At 38.8% G+C, this 26,302-nt stretch overlaps 1 protein-coding gene across 5 annotated transcripts in view; it reads left to right on the top strand.

Annotated features, from left to right (window-relative positions):
• IGSF11 (immunoglobulin superfamily member 11) overlaps nucleotides 1-17,946 on the top strand; it is a 200,429-nt gene extending 182,483 nt beyond the window's left edge. For 4 of the 5 annotated variants that reach the window (XM_060639940.3, XM_060639937.3, XM_078453041.2 and 1 more), the window contains 3 exons: nucleotides 11,682-11,804; nucleotides 12,636-12,786; nucleotides 14,623-17,946. In XM_060639940.3, the coding sequence (XP_060495923.1) occupies nucleotides 11,682-11,804; nucleotides 12,636-12,786; nucleotides 14,623-15,052 (704 nt within the window). In that variant the 3' untranslated portion in view covers nucleotides 15,053-17,946. The remainder of the gene's footprint in view (nucleotides 1-11,681; nucleotides 11,805-12,635; nucleotides 12,787-14,622) is intronic. The other variant, XM_060639939.3, reaches the window with a different exon arrangement.
• The last annotated feature ends 8,356 nt before the right edge of the window (nucleotides 17,947-26,302 follow it).

Here is a 26,302-nt window from a genome sequence, read left to right as displayed (position 1 = left end):
TTTCCATTGCCCTGGTTCAATTTTAGTATCAGATTATATAAGGGTCTCATAAAATGAGTTAGGCAGTTTTCCCTCTTTTTCAATTCTCTGAAATAGTATGAATAAATTGGAGATTATTGGATGATTTTGTAGAATTAGCCTATAAAAGCTTTGCCCTGCTGTCTTGTTGGTAGATTTTTGACTCCTGATTCAGTTTTTCTAATGGTGTAAGTTTTAGATTTTCTGTATCTTCTCTATTTTTCTAGGAAACATCTTTTTTTTGGTCTGAGATTATACATATTAAATTAGTCATAATATCTCTATATGAAAATAGAGTACAGGTTCTGGAGTCAGAGGATGTGGGTTGGAATCCTGGCTGCAGGGATGGCTGGTTATGTGACCTTGTGCCTTAGTTTTCTTACATGTAAAATGGGCAGAATAATAGTAATTGCCTCACAGGCATGGAATAAAAATTAAATGAAAACATGTAAAACTTTTAGAACAGCATCTGGCATGAATATGCACTTAATAAATACTAGTGTTTATAATACCATTAGTTTTATTATTCTCTTATGTATTTAAAAACTATTATATTCCCCCTTTCATTATTAATTGTTAATGCTTTTCATCTTTTATTTTTGGATCAATCTTGTTAAACCAAGCTTTTGGTTTTATCTGTTCTTCTATATATTGATGATAATTTCTGTTCTTCATTACTTCATTCAACAAATACATGTTGGGTACCTACTAGGTTCTAGACACTGTTCTAGGTGCTGGAGATATAGCAGAGAACAGAACAGAAATGCTTCTTCCCTTGATAGAATTTACTTTCTAGTGGGTGGAGATTGAATATAACAAATCAGTAAATTGCAGTTTATTACCAGGTGATATTTTCCGTGGGGAAAACATAAATGAGGGTAAAATGGATTTGTTGGGGCATAAGGAGCTGCAGTGTTGAATAAAGTGCTTAGGGTAAGCTCACTGAGAGGATGATATTCTAAGAATGTAAAAGTGATGAAGGAACGAGCTATGTGAATATGGGTGCTGGAGAGCATTCCAGGCAGAGGGAACAGCCATCTGAAGGCCCTGAGGCTGGGGTGTGCCTGGTGTTTGGGATCAACAGCAAAGAGGCCAGCATGTTTGGAGTAGAGCGAACAAGGCAGAGAATGGTTAAGAGCTATGGTGCCCAGTTACAGGTGCTGGGGTGGAGACACAGGCACACCTCACACATATTGTGGTTGTAGTTGCAGACCACCACAATAAAGTGATTAGCACAGTAAAGCAAGTCAAGTGAATTTTTTGGTTTCCTAGTGCATGTAAAATTTATGTTTACACTGCAGTCTGTCAAGTGTGCAATAGCATTATGTCTTAAAAAAACAAAGTTATGTGCCTTAATTTTCTTAAAATTTTTTTTCAGTGTTTATTTACTTTTGAGAGAGAGTGTGAATAGGGGGAGAGGCAGAGAGAGGGAGACACAGAATCCGAAGCACAGGTCCAGGCTCTGAGCTGTCAACACAGAGCCCACGTGGGGCTCGAGCTCACGGACTGTGAGATCATGACCTGAGGTGAAGTCAGACGCTCAACCGACTGAGCCACCCAGGCGCCCCTTACATGCCTTAATTTAAAAGTACTTTATCTCCCAAAGCCAAGAGCACACTGTATCCACTGTGTGTTAGCTAATTTGAGAATAAATTATATTTTAAAAATAAATAAGATAAAAGTACTTTATTTCTAAAACAGGCTAACCATCATCTGAGCTGTCAGTGAGTTACAGTCTTTTTGCTGGTAGAAGATATTGGCTCGATGTTGATGGCTGCTGACTGATGAAGGTTTACCAAGGGCAGCAGTAGCCTTATGAAATGTATTTCTTAAATAATAAGACTTGAAAGTCAAAATGATTACTTGATCCATGGGCAGCAGAATGGGTATTGTGTTAGCAGACACAAAAACAACATTAACCATGTTGTTCATCTCCATCAGAGCTCTTGGGTGACCAGGCACGTTGTCAGTGAGCAGTGATATCTTGAATCTTTTTTTCTGAGCAGTAGGTCTCAGCAGTGGGCTTAAAATATTCAGTAAACCATGTTGTAAACAGATGTGCTGTCATCCAGGCTTTGTTGTTTCATTTATAGAGCACAGGCAGGATAGATATAGCATAATTCCTAAGGGCCCTAGGATTCTCAGAATGGTAAATGAGCATTGGCTTCAGCTTAAAACCATCAGCCGCTTTGCCCCTAATAAGAGGGTCAACCTGTTCTTTGAAGCTTTGAAGCCAGGCATTGAGTTCTCTCTAGTTATGAAAGTCTTAGATAGCATCTTCTTCCATTGGAAGGCCATTTTGACTACACTGAAAATCTGTTGTTTAGTATAGCCACATTTATTAATTATCTTAGCTAGATCTTCCGGATAACTTGCTGTAGCTTCTACATCAGCATTGCCGCGTCATCTTGCACTTTTATGTTACGGAGACGGCTTCTTTCCTTAAACCTTATGAACCAACCTCTGCCAGCTTCCAACTTTTCTTCGGTGGCTTCCTCACTTCCTCAGCCTTCACAGAACTGAAGAGAGTTAGGGCCTTGCTCTGGATCAGGCTTTGCTTAAGGGAATGTTGTGGCTGGTTTGATCTTCTGTCCAGACCACTCAGACATTCTCTGTATCAGCAGTAACACTGTTTTGCTTTCTTATGATTCATGTGTTCACTGGAGTAGCACTTTTAACTTCCCTTAGGAGTTTTCCCTTTCACTCACAGCTTGCCTAACTGTTTGGTGCAAGAGGCCTAACTTTTGACCTGTCTAGGCTTTCAACATGCCTCCCTTACCTAACGTAATCATTTCTAGCTTTTGATTCAGGGAGAGACATGTGACTCTTCCTTTCACTTGAACACTTAGAGGCCAACACTTGAAGGGCTACTGGTTAACCTGATTTCAGTATTGTTGTGTCTCAGGGAATAGGGAGACCTGGGGTGAGGGAGTGAGATGGGAGAATTGCCAGTCATTGGAGCAGTCGACACACACATACATTTATCCAGTAAGTTTGCTGTCTTATCTGGGTGCACTTCGTGGCAACACTAAACAATTACAATAACATCAAAGGTAACCATGACCAATGAAATAATAATGAAAAGGTTTGAAATATCGTCAGAATTACCAAAATGTGACACAGAGACACAAAGTGAGCAGATGCTCTTGAAGAATGGTTCTGATAGGCTTGTTCAACCCAAGGTTTCCACAGACCACCAATTCATACAGGCAGTATCTGTGAAATACAACAAAACAAGTTATGGCTGTATATATAATATGAAACTTGATTCAAATGTTATATATCTTTACCAACATCTTATCTGTTTCAGTTATTTTATGAGAGAGATGTGTTTAAAAATCACAGAGTAGGGTTGTGGATTTCTCAATTTGTTCTTGCAATTATGCCAATTTTTTTTTAACCTATCCTCAGCCTGTATCAATTAGGTACTTACAGAGGGTTTTCTATCTCACTGAGTTTCTATTTATAATATGAATTTAATTTTTTTAAGTTTATTTATTTATTTTGAGAGAGTGTGTGAGCAGAGAGAGAGGGAGAGAGAGAGAGAATCTGAAGCAGGCTCTGTAACATCAGCACAGAGCCCAATGCAGGGCTTGAATTTACAAACTGTGAGATCATGACCTGAGCTGAAATCAGGAGTCGGATGCTTAATTGACTGGGCCATCCAGGTGCCCCAATATGCATTTTTGCCTTACTTTGGTTATTATTGAAATCCCTACTGTAGCTTTCTTTGATTAATTCTTGCTGGTATGTTTCTATTTTATGGTTCGTTTACTTTCAGGTTTCCATGTTTTATGTTTTAGGTGTATTATTTGTAAGTAGCATATGTCTAGATTTAATTCAGTTTTCAATCTGTAATCTGAGAGCTTTCTTCTTTGATTGATTGAATTCATTTACATTAATTGTGATAATGGATATGGTTAGAATAATTTCTAATATTTTATGATTTTTATTGACCAAGCTTTTTCTTACACCCTTTCTCCATAACTTCTACTGATTATTTCAGTGTTGTGAGGGTTTTTCAGTTTTTTTTAATAAATCATGCATTTTTCCTTTATTGTTCCTAAGGAATCCTCTGTTGTCCTCATCCATTCATAATTTAATACAGTGAAAAGAGGTGATTAAGTCTTCTGTGTGCTGCTTGCTTGAGAACTCTGCAGAACTTAGTATGGAGGTCATAGATGGAGCAGGAGAGTGTCTTAAACATCACTGTAGTCCAACACTGTCATGTTACCAGGCACCCAGAGGAGGCCAGGTTTGCCCAAAGTCCAAACAGAAAGCACTCCCATTCTTTTGCCACGTTTGAAGCCTCAGGAATCTTGATTGTCCTTGAATTGCCACTGCCGATTCCCTTCCCAGTGAGTGTTTCCATAATTATTTCATGGGGAGTAGAAAAGTTTCTAACCACTTCAGTTGCTGAATAAATAGGTGCTTATTTCTTCTTTTTCATGCTGTTATTCTGACTTAAGGCAAAGCTTTCCTCTTTCTTTTTGCCCTCTGACATAAAGAAGCAAGTTCTGTGAAATGTTCAGTACATCCTCTTCTTTAAAAATTAAATACCAGCAATTGTCACAACTGTATTCATTTGTTTATACAGTTGTTCACCCGTTTTTAAAATGTGTGTGTGTGTGTGCGTGCACACACACTGTCACAACCCTTATTTGTGCAGCTACTTCAGGGGATACTTGGGAAAGTAGAGAAATAAAAACATAGAGATGTGTCTTTATTCTAGGGCTCACTGTCTAAGGGGAAGACAGATCTAGAGAGGTAATTGTAGTAGTGCATGTTGAATGCTATAAAAAAGTTTCCTGTTCACATTTATTCTCCCTGAAGAGTCTAGGAAGAACTTTATAGGGAAAGAGTTTTCCAAAAAGAAAAGGATCTTAAAGGCTCAGTAGAAGTTTTACCAGGTAAAAGGGGAAAATATTAATAGAGGGAGCCATGCATGTAAAATCTTGCAAGTGTAAAATTTTGATGCTCTTAAATGAGAAAAGCTGTGAAGCTGACATAAAGATTCATGAGGGTTTGGTGAGAGAGGAGGTTGGAAAGTTCAGCTCCAGATTGTGCAGGGTATTGTATAACATTCAAGGAGTTTGGATGTTGTTTTTGAGACTGTGGGTACTCCCAGGCATTTATAAAGCAAGAGAGGATATCCAGATCTGCATTTTATTTTATTTTTTAAAATGTTTATTTTATTGGAGCACCTGGGTGGCTCAGTCAGTTAAGCGTCTGATTTCGGCTCAGGTCATGATCTCACGGTTTGTGGGTTCGAGACCAGCATCAGGCTCTGTGCTGAATGCTTGCTCAGAGCTTGGTGCCTGCTTCGGATTCTGTGTCTCCTCTCTCTGCCCCTCCTCCACTCATGCTCTGTCTCATTCTGTCTCTCAAAAATAAATAAATGTAAATTTTAAAAAAATGTTGATTTTATTTAGAGAGAGAAGGGGTGTGCACACCCACAAGTGGGGGAAGGGCCGAGAGAGGGAGAGAGAAAGAATCCCAAGCAGGTTCCATGCTCAGCACCAAACCTGATGCAGGGTGAGACAATGTGTGCCAAAATCAAGAGTCGGACACCCAACTGACTGAGCCACCCAGGCACCCACGACTAACACCCAGGCACCCCAGATCTGCATTTTAGAAACAACTTCAGCAGTCAAGGTGTGAATTTGATAGCCTGGTTGTAGGTGGGAGACTTTGAGAATAGCTCCATCAAGAAATGAAGAGGGCGTCTGGGTGACTCCAGTCAGTTAAGCATCCAACTCTTGATTTCATCTCAGGTCATATCTCATGGTTCTTGGGATTGAGCCCCATATGGGGCTCCATGCTGATAGCACAGAGCCTGCTTGGGATTCTCTTTCTCCTACTCTCTCTGTCTCTCCCCCCATCATCCCCCATTAAAAAAATACAGAGAGGGCCAGAACTAAGACCCTCATGATGGGGATGGAGCAGGAATGGAGGGAGAGTGGGGTTCAAGAAAGAAGACAAAAATCATTAAGGCATGGGACTTGGGAGAAGAGTCAGAGTTTACTTAGATTTATGTCTTAGGCCCATTGAATGAATAACAACTGTATTAACTCAGAGAAGGAATACTTAAGGAGATTTGTTTAAGGAAGGTGCTGAGTGAGTTAATAATCCTCTGAGACCTGGGACTGAAATAATGTTAACAGGTAACATTATCAGTACCATTCTCCTTTGAGAATTAAATTTTAACAGTCAACACAGAGACATTGGTTCAAAAGAATCCACTGATGTCCACTTAAAAACAAGAACACTCAGTCAACATTTCTGGGAACTTGGACAGAAGTGTGTAGGAGAGAAGCAGTCACGATCTAACTCATCTTGCTTGTAGCAGTTGCCACATTATAACTGTGTGTTCATGCCCCAGTCTGTTGCTAATGGTGAGTCATTCTTGCAAATAAATATTAGTAGGTTTATATACATAGTATATTTTATACAAATGCTGTGTGAGTGGTATTCTGGGAAACAACAAGTTTTAAAAGCAAAAGAAATCCTTAGCTTGGTAATTTTGATGTGTGATTCTATGCAATGCTATAATACTGGGGGTTTCCAAATATTGCATTATTTGTAGATTGCCCAGTAATAGTCATCATTGTTTTCCAGTGTTTGAATATTTTCTGTAAACTACAGTTCTTTGTAAATACTTCAATAATGGAAATGCAAAGAAAAGAACATGGAAATGTTGGTGTGGAAATACATGGACATGAAATCAGGAATGAATTTAAGATCTGAATTGGCAAAAGCAATATCTATTTCAATCACAAGCCAAAGTAGAGCAGACACAAAATATTTTCATCGTCAAGTTAAAAAATGAGCTAATATGAAGCAGCATGTATCCTAATGTGTGCCTTGAAGGTACTTTGGATATTTTCTTATTTGGGACAGATTCTTTCTCTGTTCCTTTTCCATCTACACCTTAATTCAACCAACATCAACACAAAAATAAAATTTTCTATGTCTGGAAAATTTGACATGAAACAAAAATTGAGATTATCAGATAGGACACTTAAGGCTTCATAGTGTTTTATTTATTTATTTATTTAAACATTTTTTTTAAACGTTTATTATTGAGAGACAGAGAGAGACGGAGCATGAGCATGGGAGGGGCAAAGAGAGAGGGAAACACAGAATTGGAAGCAGGCTCCAGGCTCCGAGCTGTCAGCACAGAGCCCGACGTGGGGCTCGAACTCACAAACGGTGAGATCATGACCTGAGCCGAAGTTGGATGCCTAACCAACCGAGCCACCCAGGCACCCCTTCATAGTGTTTTAAAATTTTCTTTTAAAATGACAGTTTAAATATGAAGTATATGTGATATTATCTTTGAATTTGTAAGTAGATTTCAATTTTTCATTTATTTTGTGATATTTCTCCCTTTTTTACTATTTTTTGTTATCAGATGTATCAGATTGAGATAATTTTTACATATTATTGAGATATATAATTTTGTCATAATAGTTGGTTCAAATAAGAAGAAATCATGCATTTATTATTATTTTTTTATGGGATACTTCTGAAACGTTTATGAGAAATGATTGTTATTATGGTCACTCATTATTGTTCCAAAGTACATACATCATATAAAAATATAGACTAATTCATGATTAGGAATCTCTGTCTCTCAACCTCAAATCCTGAGTATTTAACATCTGTTGGGAATTTGGAGACATCTGACATTTTCCCAATTTCTTGACCGATTTTTCTTATGATTCAGAAAAATATGTATTTCCCACGCAATGCCAGGACAGAATTCCCCCATGGAAGCATTACCAGGCACTATACTATGCCTGTTGCATGCATGACCTCATTTCGTCCTCACAGTAACCCCTGGGATGGAGGTGTGTTAGTAGCTCCATGTCACACGTGATGAAATTCGTAGGTGGTAGGGCAGATCCCAGCCCAGGCTGTCTAAGCTTAGAACACATGCACTTAGCCAGTGCGTCATCTCCCGGGCAGTAACATAAATGGTTCTGAGCCTAAGGAGAAAGGATGGACGTGGAGACGGACACATGTCTATTGGGCGCCCTAGTCCAGCTGTGTAGTTTGTGTGGGATCTGGTGTGGGCTGCGAACTGACAGTGGGCTGGGATGTCATGTGTGCTTTCCAAACTGTGGTTCCACACAGTTGAACTTTACCTATTTGTGAAAGAAAGATCATAAGAACATTTGTTTCCTAACTTCAGTTCTACAAATTACTTCTGAACCAGAGCAGGCCAAGGGAAGTGACAGGTTGAATTGGGGAATTAGTCCTTTTCACTTGAGAAAGAGCCCTGTGCTCGTGGCTGGAAGTAGCCTGATGCTTGCCGAGGAGGGGCTCCTGTCTCCTCTTTGCCTTGACTGCACAAACAGCCCTGTCCTACTTCTGGCTAATCCCCTCTTATCAATGTGCCTCCTTCCCTGATTACATCCTGAGTTAGCTCTAGCATGGCACGTCAGCCTCAGTTAGGAATACTTTCTTCTATCAGTCTGCTCTTGGTGTCTGTGTTTATAGAGATAAAAGGAAGAACAGTGACTTCACCTCTTAAAAATAACCTTGTAAAGCAAGAATCTTTAAAGTTTACCTCTTTCTACATGCCAGAATGCTGCTTAGAGCAGCTGTGAAAAGTTTCCCAAATTATCTCTATGAAAATGTCAACAAAATTAGTGGTTTTGTGTGAACTGATCAAATTCCTAGAATTTTAGGGCTTACGAAAACAGCACCACAGTGTGTGGAATTGTGGGACTAGTTGTCCAGAGATTATGGTTTTCTTGCATGGTGACATCTGGTAATGTATTGAAGGTGGAGTTAGGCAGATGGCTTAGTTTAATACTAGCAGCAATGGAACATTGCGTTGTCAGGAAATATCTTATAGCTGCACCCCATAGTGGTTTAAAATGTCTTACTAGAAAACCAAGTATATGTATGGTGCCTGTGTGCTTTGGGCATGGATAGACCTGATTTTATAGATTGCTGCTACTTCTGTACTGTGTAATCTTGGGCACATTGCATAGCTTCTCTGAGCTTTTTGTCTTTGAAAAGCAGGGAATATAAAACCTAGGGTTTTTTTTTAGTTTTTTATTTGATTTCCAGTATAGTTAACATACAGTTTTATATATTAGTTTCAGGTGTTCAATATGGTGATTCAACAATTTCATACATTACTCAGTGCTCTCAACATGATAAGTGTATTCTTACCCCCTTCACCTATTTCACTCATCCCCCCACCCATCTCCCCTCAGATAACCATCATTTTGTTCTTTGTATAAAATCTAGGATTTAGACAATTCAGTAATACGTATGTAAAACTCTTAGTACCCCGCATATGGTACACAGTGGACACTGAAGAGAAGGTAGCTCCTTTATTTACTGAACACCTTCTTGCATGCTGGGTAATTTCTAAGGATGATGATGCAATTATGAACAAGACAAACCCAGCCCCTTCTTTTAATGAGACAAATAGGCTCCAGGGCACCTGGCTGGCTCTGTCGGTTGAGCTTCTGACTTCAGCTCAGGTCACGATCTCACTGTTGGTGGGTTCGAGCCCTGCGTTGGGCTCTGCGCTCACAGCTCAGAGCCTGGAGCCTACTTTGGATTCTGTGTCTCCCTCTCTCTCTGCACCTCCCCCCTCTCACTGTCTCTCTCTGTCTCTTGAAAATAAATAAATGTTAAAAAAAATTTTGTTTTTAAATTAAAAGAGACAAATAGGCAAGACGTGACAACAAATGAGGTTAAGTGCCAGCACTAGAGAACACATGGTGCTGAAGAGCACATATGAGGGGCATTTAATGAAGGCTTGAGAAATCAAGTAGAAAACACAGGAGGAGAAAGCAGTTTCCTCCCTGACTGGCCCAAGTATTGAGTGAATTCACTGACGGGCTCTTACACATTGGTAGCCCTCAGAGTTGTTTGTTTATTTGTTTTAAAGAAAAGGAAATAATACACAAGTGCAAACCAGGTAACCACCAAATATATTGACTTGGTGTGTGTAATACAATTCAAATGTCCAGATTCTTCATAAGTAAGGTATCTGTATAATGTGGAGTTGGCTCTTTAAAAGTTCCCATGAAAAAACAAAAACAAAATAAAAAGAGTCCTTTCCTTTGCTTATTTTTTTAAGTTAATTCCAGAAAGGCACTTAGTAAATATTTTTCTTAAATGATTTAACCAATAAATGCAAGTGTGCTATGGTTAGGTCTGCTTTTGCTGATCCCTCTTCTCTGCTTCTGCCTTTGATCTAGATAGAAATGAGGATTGCCAGCAGAAACAAGAGAATGTTGAGTTTCATGTAAAAACAGCCCAGGGTAGAGGTACCTCCACGTGTTGCCCTAGGAATATACGGACTTTGTGCCAGAAATGTGCCATTGGGATGCTTTCTACTTATTCCTAAATTTGCAGCTATTTTGAGGGGTTGAGATTACTGGATGTGTTCGATTCTGCTTAAAGGAGGCAGTGAAGTGTAGAGCTTAGATGTAAGACAGCCTCCCATCTAATTCGAATTCTGTGTGACTAGCTGAGTAATCTTATTACTCACTTAAAGCCTCAGTCTCCTTACCTGTTCAATGGGATTAATAATAATACCTCATAGGGTCCTTGTGAAGATTAAGGTAGTACATGTAAAAGTTTAACCAATGGTTGGCACATAGTAATAACAACTATTAATTATAGTTTTTATTATTACTGTAAGTAATTTACATTTTATTTACAAGGAATACATAATCTATGCTAATGTTGATGAATTACTAAAATGTGGACTACTGAAAACTTTCTTGGTGATAATCAGTGTGATGGTCTTGAAAATGCACTGCTTATCTCCTGCTGTGGGGACACAATTGACTTAACAGCTCCAAGCACTTCCTCCAGAACCCACCAGCTTTGCACTCAGACCACGTTTTGCCCGGGCTGCTCCCAGGCAGTAACTGGACACAGTGGGCCTGCTAACGCAGGGCTCTTCCTGCAAGGTGTGGGACTCCTTTAACAGTTACTTTAGCTCAGGGCCTCCCCGTCAGCCTGATGGAAATTTCCGAAACACTGTGCTGCGATCTGAGATGCCCCTCACTTGGACCTCTGTTCTCTCTCCTCTTCACAGAGGCCAGACCTGCATTGCAGTGTGAGGCTCTCTCACCTTCTCCAGCTGCCTCTCCATTTCCTTTACCAGAATTTCTTCCACTAAACCTTTGGCTTGTCTCTGTGTGTCTGCTTTGTGGAGGAGCTGGACTTACACACTTATAATAGTTGTTAGAAGTCACAGTCTACACCCGTGAGCACAGAGTGCATATTTTCTCCATCACGTATAAAGTGAACATTAATGCAATGAGTTTAACTCCTTCTTTATGTTATTGCATTTCCTCAGAATTAAAATTTGGTGTTACTGACCAGAAGTTCTCTAGGATGGCATTAGCTACTGTTTCCTCAGGGAAGACTGTTCACATTTAGGACCTCATACCAATCTACACATTAAGTTGTATGATTACCCTTATTTAGGACAGTCCTCCATATCTCCGGTCTTTAACGTGATGTGATTTTAGTATTTTCATGAACGAAAAAAAAAATCTCTTCAGAAAAGGCTATGATAGCTCTTCAGTGTTTATTTTTATAGTCTTCTGCTGATTTCTTTGGTTTTCTTACTTTTTTTTCCCTAACTGCTCACTTGATTATGATATTTGTGACAGACCAGGTCCAGGGGACAGTCACCATCCGGAACATCAGTGCTCTGTCTTCAGGCTTGTACCAGTGCGTGGCTTCTAATGCCATTGGAACCAGCACCTGCCTTTTGGATCTCCAGGTTATTTCACGTAAGTACATAAAATTCTGATGTCTCCTCTCTATCTGGAACACCAAGATCTTTGTTAAACCAGAAATGAAGAGTTTCTCTTAATTGTTTTTAGGTGGTTTGAAGATATATATAAATTCTTCTGGTTTTATTAATTATTAAAGTAGTTTATAAATGTATTAGTATACTTTCCTGCCTCAGCAAGGTGACATCTTCTTTACAATAGAATGCCTTTCTCCTCTGGGTCGTGAGAATCAAGTCAGTCACTTGTCTTCAAGTGATTGCATAGTGCTGTAGACATTATAAAAACTTAACAGTGATCTTATGGCCACGACAAGACCTTTTTGTATTTTCTCCTGATCCCTTTACATCTGCTTAACTGTTAGGTGGCCAGGTCACAAATAAGTGGTGCAGAAATGTTGTCTTTAGATGAGAGTTCTGGGTTATTTGAATTCCAGTTATAAAATGTAGTGATGGGGTTGGGCTGGGGTGACAGTGAGCCTGCTGACTGCCAGGGTTCCTTTGGGCAGATCAGGCAGGTGAACATCCGTTGCCTGTTCTGCTCTAGGAGTTTCTAGGAGTTGCTCTGCCGAAGTGGTGAGTCCTGTGATGTTCGTTTATTCAGAAAGTGTTTGTGAGCCGACCATGTGTCAGTTAGTTCTAGCCACCCAGGACACAGAAAGTTAACTGAGGTTTATACGGATGTAATACTTTAGGCAGTTTTGTTCATTTTAAGAAGGTTCTGTAGTAAACTTCTATGTTTATAAAGTTGCATGAGTATATGCTATTTCTCTCTCTCTCTCTCTTTCTCTCTTTTTTTGTTCTTTAAATCTGCCTTAAATATATTTTGCAGCCCAGCCCAGGAGCATTGGACTAATAGCTGGAGCCATTGGCACTGGTGCAGTTATTATCATTTTTTGCATTGCACTAATTTTAGGGGCATTCTTTTACTGGAGAAGCAAAAACAAAGAGGAGGAGGAAGAAGAAATTCCTAATGAAATAAGGTTTGTTTGTCAGATAATTTGTCCTTCATGGCCAGTGTCTGTAATGTGTATCAATTTTTGGCGGCTAAGATTTCTTTGCTAATCCAATGACCGTGATGGCCAAGACAGTTAACATGGCCAAGTAATATTTTTCCCTTGTATGTTACATCAGTTTTCCTCATGATGCTATTCAGAGTTTCTTACTGCATCATGAGAGAGGAAGAGGGTCTAACATGTGCCCAACCAGGAGGGCACATGTTAGACCTCCCTCACCTCCTGTATCTCCAAGATAGGAAGGGGTAGGTGGCTGTGACAGTAGAAAAGTTACTTTAGAAAATGTGTTTAAGGGGCACCTGGGTGGCTCAGTCCAGATTCTTGATATCCATGAGTCCAGGTCATGATCTCATGGTTCATGAGACTGAGCCCCATGTCAGGCTCTAAGCTGAAAGCGCAGAGCCTGCTTGGGACTCTGTTTCTCCCTCTCTCCCTGCCCCTCCCCTGCTTGTGCACTCTCTCTCACTCTCTCTCTCTGCCTCTCAAAATAAATAAATAAACATGAAAAAAATGTGTTTGACATTGGCATTTATAATAGAAGCTAGAAGGAACACCACAAGAGTATACCTGTCCGTGTGTACACAGCGAGGCCAAAGCAATATGGCTTGGTGTGAGGAGACAGTTCAGTCAAGGATATGAATAACTTCAGAAAACAATGTGAAAATCATCTTTAAAGAAAAGTGACTCTTGGCTCTACTATTTTGTAGGGATATGGGAGTACAAACTCGGTCTCACATCGCATCACATCATATCCTAGTTGAGAATGCTTTAATGACGCTAGCCTACTTAGTGTGACACACACAGCCCTTCAGGACCTGACCCTCCCCTGCTTCCCTGGTCCTCTCTTACCACTTCTGTGGTCCTTGGTGTTCCAGTCTGTTCTGTATTCTCTCATGCCTCAGGGTCATTGCTCAAGCCTCCACCCTCTTCCTGGACCATACTCCTTTCCTTTTCATCCATCTCTCTGGTAAATTCTTTGATCGGATTCAAGATTAGTCAAGGCATCACTTCCTCACAGACGTTTACTTTAGTCCCTTGTCCAGTGTCTCAGACTTGAAGGTGTTCTTGCATTGATTGTCACTCCCATTTTGTCATAGGCTTCTGGGGTATAGAGCTGTGTATTTTTTTTTTCTTTACATGAAACATCTAGTAGAATGCCTGGTAATCAATAAATGTTAAATGAATTAGTTAACATCTTCAGTTAAATTAGTAACTTCTCTTAGCCTCTTACAATTCTTACAGGTTTGGATTGTATGCAAGGATAGATTTCATCCCAGCATAAGATCACTGAGGAAAATCACTTATCAGCATACTACAGTGATTTCTCAAACTCCAAAGTGCAATAAAATCAGGCCAACTCTAACCATTTTTTGAAACTCCACACACCCATAGCTTGGTTTGCTAACATTTTACAGCAACAAGCTCAGTGGATTTCTTCACGGACTATTTTCCCATTTAGAGCAAAAAAAAAATTATACATATGCAGATGTGCGCGCGCACACACATACACACTTTTTTCAGTTATATTGGAAAGTATAGTCTTTGAGATATTTGACATTACCTTTCTACCCTTGGAGATTGAGAAACCTCAAGTTTTTCTTGAGGATTGTTTCAAAGGGAATGAATGCCAAAGCTGAGGCCACCAGGACTAATGTGTTTGCTTTCACGATAGTATGGTTTGTCCTGAGAATTTGTACTTCACAGACATACTGGCCTTAACATAAGAAGAAAGAGTCCTGGGCAGGAGGGTAGGGTAAAACTCAAGTAAATCCTAATGACAACTTTATTTTTGTTCTTTTTCAGAGAGGATGATCTTCCACCTAAATGTTCTTCTTCTGCCAAAGCATTTCACACCGAGATATCCTCCTCAGAGAACAACACATTGACCTCTTCCAATACATACAACAGTCGATACTGGAGCAACAATCCAAAAGTTCACAGAAACACCGAGTCATTCAACCACTTCAGTGACTTGCTCCACTCAGGCAATGCCAATATACCGTCCATCTATGCTAATGGGAACCACCTGGTCCCAGCTCCACATAAGACTCTAGTAGTGACAGCCAACAGAGGGTCATCCCCACAGGTTGTGTCCAGGAGCAACGGCTCAGTCAGCAGGAAACCTCGGCCTCAACACACACACTCGTACACCATCAGCCAAGCAACACTGGAGCGAATTGGTGCTGTCCCTGTCATGGTGCCAGCCCAGAGTCGGGCCGGGTCCCTGGTATAGGACCTGAGTGGATAAAGTATTCAGAAAAGAATCAGTGGAATGCCCCAAGCAGGGGGAGGGTGGGGTGAGCAAGTTCTGGGAAAGAAACACTTTTCCTTGTAAGGATACTAGTAAAAAGCACAAAGGAAAAGGCAATGCCGTTACCTGGCCAGTGAGTTTTGTGGAATGAACTGGGATTCTCCATCTTGAAGACTTGTTTCCCCACCACAGATGTCCTAGGATTCTGCCCAAAAAACTGGATCTCAAAGATGTGCCAAGCCAAGGAAAAAGTTGTGAGAGCAGAATAGCCCTTAAAACCCAACTGCAGTCCAGATGGGCTTGTCCTTTAATTCATGCCTAACTAATAATTTTTCAAGAGACTAAAGTGCCAGCTGAAGTTTAAATGATGAAATTATTTAAAAATATAGTTGTCTTTAGAAAAAATGAGCAACCCTGATATCATTACCATTCCCTCTTTATCTAGAGGGCTTAATGGCACAAATAGTTAATACTGGTCCCAACAGGGCTGGTTCTTGTATCATAGAATAAAAGCTTTTTACACAAAATTCAGTAAGAAAAGGGGGAAAACAAAAGCAACTTCTCTGAGAAGCCCCTTCATATTTATTTATTTATCCCTTCCTGAACCATGAATTTCATATTTGGAATATTGCTGTATTGACAGATTGTTGCCTGTCTGTTTTTCTAGGGTCTGTTCCAGGTCCAGGACAATTACTGTTCATTATTTCCTGGAAGAATATTTTTTTAAAAGAAAACTATTTTTTTTAAAAGACATGAGAAGCATAGGGCTAGGAAAGAAAAGACTACTGTTTATAGCACATTCAGTGATTAGGTTTGTTGAGAGTATCGGGAGGCCCCTCACAAGGGAGAGCAAGCTGGGCTGTGTCCAAGGGACTTGCTCATCCCTGGTAGGCTCAGAGCAGGGCTGTCCAGGGTTCCCTGCTTTCACACTAGGTTACTCTTAATGAGGGCAGCACCTGATGCCTTTTGCATCGAGGTAGATAATGTTCTCCTTGTTTGACAAGTCGAGGTTAGTAGGTTTTTACAGGGAGGTCAGGAGTTGTTCTGTTGTTGTTGTTTTCAAAATAATTATTTTTGAAAAAGAGATAAGATTGAGACAAAAGGGATGCCTTCAGGTATGCTCCTGGGAGGGTCTGCCCTATATTTGTCACAGCTCAGGGTTGTAGTTTTGCCCAAATGCGTTTTATACCACTGTAAAGAGACTCCTTCTGTGATTAATTACCTGGCTTGGCTGGCCTTGGAGTTCACCAGATAATTTACAGACTCCCTACTGTTTTTCGCTGTGTGGATCTGGGCATACTTGTAACGGGGACTATCTTGCCTTAATCACACTTTAAGCAACACAGAAATGATTTGTTCGAGAATCGTTCTCTGAATTATTTATGAGGCCGACCTCGTGGTTCCATAAGAGCATCATTTCTTTCCCAATGTTGTCTCGCACTCCCTCTTTGCACTATGCCTTTTGCCCTCTTTTCCTGCAGCATAGTCGTCACAGGGAGTGGCTTCCTGATTTTCAGACCTACTTGGAGAAATGGAAGCCAGCAGCTGCTGCACACACTGTTTTCTGGGAGGGCTACACTCAGAACCTAACCATTGTAGCCATTTCAATATTGATGAAATGCTGAATTTACATTAGCATTACTTATTTTCTCCATGTGATGGTTCTTGACTTTGTAAAAAATTAAATAAATGAATGTCTATACTTTTTCTAAAGAAGAGTGAAAATACCATGACAGAAAAGGTACTATCAGATGTTGTTTAGAAAGCATTTATCTTGCATTTCTTTATTCTTTCTAATGATCTAAAATTCAATAAAAGTTTATTCATATAAAAACAAGTTGTCATTAATTATCACACATTAATCAATATATGATCTTATATGTAGTGTTCTTTACAGGAATTTTCTATTCTGTTCAGTAGTGTTCATAATAATTTTAATGAGCATACAGTACTCTAGAAATTACTTTACCTTACTCTTACAAATCTCTAATAAGAGATTTGAGTCCAGTTCTCCCGTGTATGACTGAAAATGCAATGCCCCTTTCGTACATTGCACTATTTTTCTATTTCCCAGTCTGAAGTTCATGAAGCCAAGGTCCATGACTGCTTTTTTCACTCTGAATCTCTGTCACCTAGCACAGTGCCTAATAATAGGTATTGTGTAGATAAATGACTGATGGCTTGTAAACTGAAGTTGTAAAGTTTCAGTTCAGAAAGTTATGATCTCCATGTATACTGGATCATTCCTTTGTTGTAACTTTTTATTTTGAGATCATTTATATATTTACATGCTGTTATAAGAAATAATACAGACTCCTAATATACCCTTCATCTAATTTTTCCAAATGGTGACATCTTGCATAACTGTTATACAGTATCACAAATTGACATGGATACAGTCGATCAACCTTTTTCATATTTCAACAGTTGTACATGCACTCATGTATGTGTGGCGCATGCATTTAGTTACCTGCACTTTTATCACGTGTAGATTTATGTGACCGCCACCACAATCAAGATAGAGGACCCCTTGTGTTACCCTTTTATAGTCTTGGCCACCTCCCTCCTCCCCAAGTCCCTAATCTCTGATTTGTTACCCATGTCTATAGTTTTCTTCAAGCATGATATATAAATGGAATAATGTAGTATGTAACATTTGAGAATTAGCTTTTTATTGCTCAGCATAACTCCTGAGATCCATCCAAGCTGTTGCATGTATCAGTGGTTCATTCCTTTTTATTGCTGAGTAGTATTCCATGGTACAGATATATCAGTATGTTTAATTATTTACCTATTGAAGGGTATGAAGGATATTTGAGTTGTTTCCATTTTTGGCTATTACAAATAAAACTGCTGTGCGCATTTTTGCAAGCTTTTATGTGAACATAAGTTTTTATTTCTCTGAGATAAATGCCTGAGAGTTCAGTTGCTCCATCACCATTTGTTGAAAAGGCTGTCCTTCCTCCAGTGAGTTGTTTTTGCATCTTTGAAAAAATCATTTAGTCAAATTTGTGTGGGTCTCCTGAGTTCCTTAGCTGTTCCACTGATCTTTGTGTCTGTTCTTCCACCAATGCAATGGTGACCACTAGCTATTTAATAAGCTTTAACATCTTTTAGAGTGGTTTCTCCCACTTTACATTCTTTTTTTGAAATTGTTTTAACTATTGCAGTCCCAGTGCCTTTTGATATAAATTTTAGAATAAGGTGGTTTATTTCTATGAAACTCTTGGCTGTTGTAATTGGAATTACATTAAACCTATGACCAGTTTGGGAAGGCCTGGCACCTTTACTATTTGTGTCTTCCAAACTATGGATATGGAATGTTTCTCCATTTATTTAGGCCTTCTTTATTTTATCAGCAATTTTTAATTCTCAGGATACAAATCCAGTACATGTTTTGTTGGATTTGTCCCTAAGTATTTAATTATCTCTGAAGCGATTATAAATGTTACTGTGTTTTAAATTTTGGTTTCTGTGTGTTTGTTCTTCTTAAATAGAAATGTAATCGAGTGTTTTTTTGTCTTGATTTTGTATTCTGTAACTTTGCTGAAACTCACTTCTTCAGGATCTGGTTATTTGGTTTTGTGTTTTGTTTTCTCATAGATTCCTTGGGATTTTCTATATACATAATCACGTCATCTGCAAATAGGGACAGTTTTATTTCTTTCTCTTCAATATGTGTACCTTTTCTTTTTCGTAGCATTATGTTAAATAAAAGTGGTTAGTGTGATATGCTTTCCTTATTCCCATTGTAGGGGGAAAGATTTCATTATTTTAACCATTTAGTATGATGTTAGCTATAAGTTTTCGTCAGTGCCTTTATCAGATGAGGAAATTTTACTCTGTTATGAGTTTGCTGAGAATATCTGTCATCTATGGGTGTTGGATTTTGTCAAATGATGTTTTCTGCATCAGTTGGTACAATCATACTTTTTTGTTCGGTTTTGTTTTTTGCTTTAGTCTATTGATTATGCTGGATTACTGACTGATTTTCAAATGCTGAATCAATCTTGCATACCTGGAATAAATTGCATTTGGTCATGGTGTATAATTTTTTAAAACACTCACTGCTTGATTTTATTTGCTAATATTTTGACGAGGATTTTTTTTGTGTATAAAAGTGCATAGAATTTTCTAGTAAAATCATCTGTGGCTGGAGACTTCCTTTTCAGTTTTTAAATTACCAATTCAATTTATTTAATTGGATTATGGTTATAGGATTATTCAGGTTTTCTATTTCATCTTGATTTTCAGTAGTTCCTGAGTTTAAGGAATTGATCCATCTCTTCTAGCTTGTCAGCTTTATGGATGTAAAGTTGTTTATATTTTCCCCTTATTATCTTTCTGACAGAAGCTGGAATCTGTATTGATGTCTTATTCCTGACATTGCTGATCATTGTCTTCTATCTTATTTATTTTTATCAATCTTGCCTGAAGTTTGTCAATTTTATTGATTTTTTAAAAAAGAAACAGCTTTTGTTTGTTTGTTTTTTTTCTGTTTTTCTCTTTTCAGTTCTATTAATTACATCCCTTCAGCTTGCTATGGGTTTTTTTCTCTCATTGTTCTAGTTTTCTTTCTTTTTACTTAATTAAATTCATTAGTTAATGGCAATACTAGTTTCAGGAGTAGAATTCAGTGATTCATCACTTACATACAACACCCAGTGCTCATCACAAGTGGCCTCCTTAGTACCCATCACCTATCTAGCCCATCTCCTACCCACCCCCTTCCCTCAACCCTGTTCTCTATCAAGAATGTTGTAGTTTGTTTCCTTCTCTTTTCTCCCCCTTCCCTTGCCTACATGTTCATCTGTTCTGTTTCTTAAATTCCACATATGAGTGAAATCATATGGTATTTGTCTTTCTCTCATTGACTTACATTCATGTCATTGCAAATAGCAAGATTTCATTCTTTTTGATGGTTTAGTAATATTCCAATATATATATATATACCACATCTTCTTTACCCATTCATCAGTTGATGGACATTTGGGTGCTTTCTGTGGTTTGGCTGTTGTTGATAGTGCTGCTATAAACATTGGGGTGCATGTCCCCCTTCAAATCTGTATTTTTGTCTCCTTTGGGTAAATACGCAGTAGTGCAATTGCTGGATCATAGGGTAGTTCTATTTTTAGTTTTTTGAGGACCCTCCATCCTGTTTTCCAGAGTGGTTGCCCAGTTTGCATTCCCACCAACAGTGCAAGAGGGTTCCCCTTTCTCCCCATGCTTGCCATCTGTTGTTTCTTATGTTGTTAATTTTAGCCATTCTGACAGGAGGGGAGGTGGTATCTCATTGTCGTTTTGATTTTTCCCTGATGATGAGTGATGTTGAGCATCTTTTCATGTGTCTGTGAGCCATCTGTATGTTTTCTTTGGAAAGGTGTCTACTCATGTCTTCTGCCCATTTCTTAACTAGGTTTTGGTTTTTTTGTGTGTTGAGTTTGGTAAGTTCTTTATAGATTTTGGATACTAACTTTGTCAGATATGTCATTTGCAAATACCTTCTCCCATTTTGTAGGCTGCCTTTTAGTTTTGTTGATTGTTTTCTTCACTGTGCAGAAGCTTTTTATCTTGATAAAGTCTCAATAGTTCATGTTTGCTTTTGTTTTCCCTACCTTTGGAGACATGTCTAGTAAGAATTTGCTCTGGTAGAGGTCAAAGAGGTTGCTACCTGTGCTCCCTTCTAAGATTTTGATGGTTTCCTGTCTCACATTTAGGTGTTTCATCCATTTTGAATTTATTTTTGTGTATCGTGTAAAAAAGTGGTCCAATTTCATTCTTCTGCATTTCATTGTCCAGTTTTCCCAAAAACATTTATTGGAGAGACTGTCTTTCTTCTTGGATATTCTTTCCTGCTTTGTTGAAGGTTAATTGACTGTATTGTCTATTTTTGGGCCAGTACCATACTGTCTTGATCACTACAGCTTTGTAATTATGACTTGAAATCCAGAATCATCGTGTCAGTTTTTTCTTTTTCAGAAAAGAAGCTCTTTTCTGGCTCTTTGGGGTCTTTTGTGATTTCATACAAATTTTAGGATTGTTTGTTCTTGCTCTGTGAAAAATGCTGGTGGTATTTTGATAGGGGTTGCATTAATGTGTAGATTGCTTTGGGTAGTATCGACATTTTAACAGTATTTGTTCTTCTAATCCATGAGCATGGATTACTTTTCCATTTCTTTGTGTCCTCTTCAATTTCTTTCATATGTGTTCTATAGTTTTCAGAGTACAAATCTTTTCCCTCTTTGGTTAGGTTTATTCCTAGGTATCTTATTGTTTTTGGTGCAATTGCAAATGGTACTGATTCACTGATTTTTTTTTCTGCTGCTTCATTATTGGTATATAGAAATGCAACAGGTTTCTACATGTTGATTTTATATCCTGTGACTTTGCGGATTTCATGTATGAGTTCTATTATGTATCAGTTCAATTTTTTGGTAGAGTCTTTTCAGTTTTCTACATAGAGTATGTCCTCTGCAAATAGTAAAGGTTTGACTTCTTCCTTGCCAATTTGGATGCCTTTTATTTCTTGTTGTTGTTTGATTGCTGAGACTAAGACTTCTAGTACTATGTTAAATAGTAATGGTGAGAGTGGACATCCTTGTCTTGTTCCTGGCCATAGGGCTCTCAGTTTTTCCCCATTGAAGATGATATTAGTTGTGGGTCTTTTGTATATGGCCTTTATGATGTTGAGGTATATTCCTTCTATCTCTACTTTTTTGAGGGTATTTATCAAGAAAGATGCTGTATTTTGTCAAATGCTTTTTCTGCATCTATTGATGCAGGGTCATATGTTTCCTATCCTTTCTTTTATCAATGTGGTATATCATGTTGATTGATTTGTGAATATTGAACCAGCCCTGTAGCCCAGGAATAAATCCCACTTAATCATGGTGAATAATCATTTTAATATGTTGTTGAATTTGATTTGCTAGTGTTTTACTCAGAAATTTTGCATCTCTGTTCATTAGGGATACTGGCCTGTAATTCTCCTTTTTAAGTGGGGTCTTTGTCTGGTTTTAGAATCAAGGTAATGCTGCTTTCATAGAATAAGTTTGGAAGTTTTCCTTCCATTTCTATTTTTTGGAACAGTTTGAGAAGAATAGGTATTAACTCTTCTTTAAATATCTGGAAGAATTCCCCTGGGAAGCCATCTGGCCAGGACTCTTGTTTGCTGGGAGATTTTTGATTACTGATTCAGTTTCTTTGCTGGTTATGGGTCTGTTAAAATTTTCTATTTATTCCTGTTTCATTTTGGCAGTTTGTGAGTTTCTAGGAATTCGTCCATTTCTTCCAGATTTCCCAGTTTGTTGGCATATAATTTTTCGTAATATTCTCTTATAATGTTTGTATTTCTGAGTTGTGGGTTGTGATCTGTCCTCTTTCATTTATGATTTTTATCAATTTGGGTCCTTTTTTCTTTTTGAGAAGTCTGGCTAGGGGTTTATCAATTTTGTTAAGTGTTTCAAAGAACCAGCTCCTAGTTTCATTGATTGGTTCTACTGGTTTTTGTTTGTTTGTTTCTATATCATTTATTTCTGCTCTAATTTCTTTATTATTTCCTTTTTCTGCTGGCTTTAGGCTTTATTTACTGTTCCTTTTCTAGTTCCTTTAGGTATAAGATTAGGTTGTGTATTTGGGACCTTCTTGCTTCTTGAAATAGGCCTGAATTACAATATACTTTCCTCTTAGGACTGCCTTTGCTGGATCCCAAAGGTTTTGGACTGTTGTGTTTTAATTTTCATTTGCTTCAATGTATTTTTTTTTATTTCTTCTTTAATTTCTTAGTTAATCCATTCATTCTTTAGTAGGATGTTCTTTAACCTCCATGTATTTGAGGGCTTTCTAAATTTCTTGTGGTTGACTTCAAGTTTCATAATGTTGTGGTCTGAAAATATGCATGGTATGATCTTGATCTTTTTGTTCTTGTTGAGGGCTGATTTTTGACCCAATATGTGGTCTATTCTGGAGAATGTTCCATGTGCACTTGAAAAGAATGTGTATTCTGGTACTTTAGGGTGAAATGTTCTGAATATATCTGTTAAGTCCGTCTGGTCCAGTGTGTCATTCAAAGCCATTTTTTCCTCGTTGATTTTTTTGCTTAAGTGGTCTGTCCATTGTTGTAGTGTGGTGCTAAAATCTCCTATTATTGTATTATTATCAAAGAGTTTCTTTAAACATTTTTTTAATGTTTATTTATTTTTGAGAGAGAGAGAGAGAGAGAGAGAGAGAGAGAGAGAGAAAGCACCAGCAGGGGAGGGGCAGAGAGAGAGGGAGACACAGATTCTGAAGCAGGCTCCAGGCTCCGAGCTGTCAGCACAGAGCCTGACATGGGGCTTGAATCCAAGAACCATGAGATCATGACCTGAGCTGAAGTTGGATGCTTAACTGACTGAGCCACCCAGGTGCCCCTATCAATTAGTTTCTTTGTTATTAATTGATTTATATATGTGGGTATTTCCAAGTTGGGGGCATAAATATTTAAAATTGTTAGATCTTCTTGATGGATAGACTCATTAATTATGATATAATGCCTTTCTTCATCTCTTGTTACAGTCTTTGGTTTAAAATCTAGTTTGTCTGATGTAGGTATGGTTATTCCGGCTTTCTTTTGACATCCATTAGCATGACACATGGCTCTCCATCCCCTCACTTTCAATCTGCACTTTCTGTCTTTAGGTCTAAAATGAGTCTCTTGTAGGCAGCATATAGATGGATCTTACTTATTTTTTCATCCATTCTGAAACCCTATGTCTCTTGATTGGAACACTTAGTCCATTTACATTCAGACTGATTACTGAAAGATAATGAATTTAGTGTTATTGTGTTACCTGTAGAGTTGGTGTTTCTGGTGTTGCTGATTGGTCCTTTTTAGTCTTTGTTGCTTTGGTCTTCCCCCCCCCCCCCCCCCCCATTCAAAGAGTCCTCCTTAATATTTCTTGCAGGGCTGGTTTAGTGGTCACAGAGTCCTTTAGTTTTTGTCTGGGAAACTTTAAAAAAAATTTGTTTAATGTTTATTTATTTTTGAGAGACAGGTAGAGACAGAGCATAAGTGGGGGAGAAATAGAGTGAAAGGGAGACACAGGATCTAAAGCAGGCTCCAGGCTCTGGACTGTCAGCACAGAGCTCGACGTGGGGCTCGAACCTATGAACAATGAGATCATGACCTGATCTGAAGTCAGATGCTTAACTGACAGAGCCACCCAGGCATCCCATGTCTAGGAAACTCTTTATCTCTCCTTCTATTCTGAATGACAGCCTTGCTGGATAAAGAATTCTTGGCTGTATATTTTTCCTATTCAGCACGTTGACTGTCCTGCCACTCTTTCTTAGCCTGCCAAGTTTCTGTGGACAGATCTGCTGTGAACCTGATCTGTCTTACCTTGTAGGTTAAGGACTTTTTCCTTTGTTGCTTTCAGGATTCTTTCCTTGTCTGTGTATTTTGTGAACTTGACTATGGTTGGCTTTTGTTGAATTTCATGGGAGTTCTCTGTGCTTCTTGGATTTTGATAGAAGTGTTCTTCCCCAGATTAGGGAATTTTTAAGCTATAATTTGTTTGAATAAGCCTTTTTCCCCCTTTACCCTCTCTTCATTTTCTGGGACTCTTTTAATACAAATGTTACTATGTTTTAATAAATTGTTCAGTTCCCTAAGTCTGCCTTCGTGATCCATGACCTTTGGCTCCCTCTTCTTTTCAGCTTCATTATTTTCCATAATTTTGTCTTCTGTATCACTAATTCGCTCCTCTGTCTTGTCCATCTTCACTGTCCTGGCCTCCATTTAGGTTTGCATCTCAGTTATAGCATTTTTAATTTCAGCCTGACTAGATTTTAATTCTTTTATCTCTGCAGAAAGGGATTCTCTGGTATCTTCTATGCTTTTGTCAAGCCCAGCTAATACCCTTAAATCGTTGTTTTAAATTCCAGTTCAGACATCTTACTTATAACTGCTCTTACTTATAACTGCATTGATTAAATCGCTGTGAGTTCTACTTCCTATTATTTCTTTTTGGGGTGAATTTCTCTGTCTTGTCATTTTGTCCAGAAAAGTAAAGAAAGAAAAAGAACCCCCAAAACAAATAAAAAAGCAGAAGAAAGCAAAAAACAAAAAAACTGTGGATCCTGGGTGTGTTTTGGTTTGCTTGTTAAAATAATCTAGGTCCAAAAATTAAAATAAAACAAAAATAATATAAAAATATATAAAAATTCAAAATAAAAAATAAAAAATAACTACAAAAATAAATAAAAGTAAATAGGAAGCTAGATCCTATTTCCCTTAGAACTGAAGCTTTGTAGCACCCTATGATTAGCAGACTTGGTGTAAGAGTTGTTTGTGCTGGTCTTCTGGGTGGGGGTGCTGCTGCGCTGATTCTCAGTCTGACTTGTTTTAGTGGAAATGGCTCTCCAGCTTCAGTGGGGGGAAGAGCTTGGTGTAAGCTGCTCAGACCTCAACTAGGTGGCCAGCTGTTTTGCTTCCTGAAGGCTTTCAGTGCTCATGGGCTGGATGAATATGGCTGTGCCCTGCTCTCTCCTCCTGGAGCTGACAGATTGCACCCCCTACTCTTCAGGGAACCCTCACAAAAGAGTGATCAATCACCCCTCTCGTGTCCTTGATTTCCATCAGAACCCTGCGTTTATCCTGCCCGTGTCCAAGCTTTTTTATCTCAGGCGTGCAACTTTGAAAATTCCAAGTTTTAGGGACTTTCGTGGTGCTGACCTGCTCTGTTCCTCTGGGGAAGAGTCTCACCCTGCTTTTGTCCGCCTGTGGGAGGAAAGCAGTTGCACAACTGCTCGGTGGTTCAGAATTTATGTCAAAGCAGAGCAGAAACCAGCACCCCTGTTTGCTGCCCTCAGCCAGAGTCCCTGCTCCTATGACTGGAAACAGCACAGCACTACAGCACGTTGGTGCCATTTGTCTTTGCAACCAAGGGGATCATCAGACCAAGCTGTCACTCCTGGGATTCTGCCCCACTTCGCCACCTGAGCACCTGTAAGCTAGGCACATCCCCCACTGTGGCGCACTTCCAGAAGTTCAGATTTTGTGCTCTGCTCCTTATAACACTTGGCAGTAGCCTCCACAAGCATGCTCCCTCCCTGCCACCACACCCACAGCTATGTCTCCCTCAAGTCAACTCTCAGCACCTCCTACCTTCTAGAGGGTGGTCACTTTTCTACTTGTAGACTTGCAGTTTTTGTGCTTTCAGACCTCTGATTGATTTCTTGGGAGTTCACAAT

This window comes from Panthera onca, chromosome C2 (assembly GCF_046562875.1).
Source record: "Panthera onca isolate mPanOnc1 chromosome C2, mPanOnc1 haplotype 2, whole genome shotgun sequence".
NCBI classification, from domain to species: Eukaryota; Metazoa; Chordata; class Mammalia; order Carnivora; family Felidae; genus Panthera; species Panthera onca.
The sequence above is the reverse complement of the archived record's forward strand: the minus strand, read 5'-3'. Positions and strand labels throughout refer to the sequence as shown.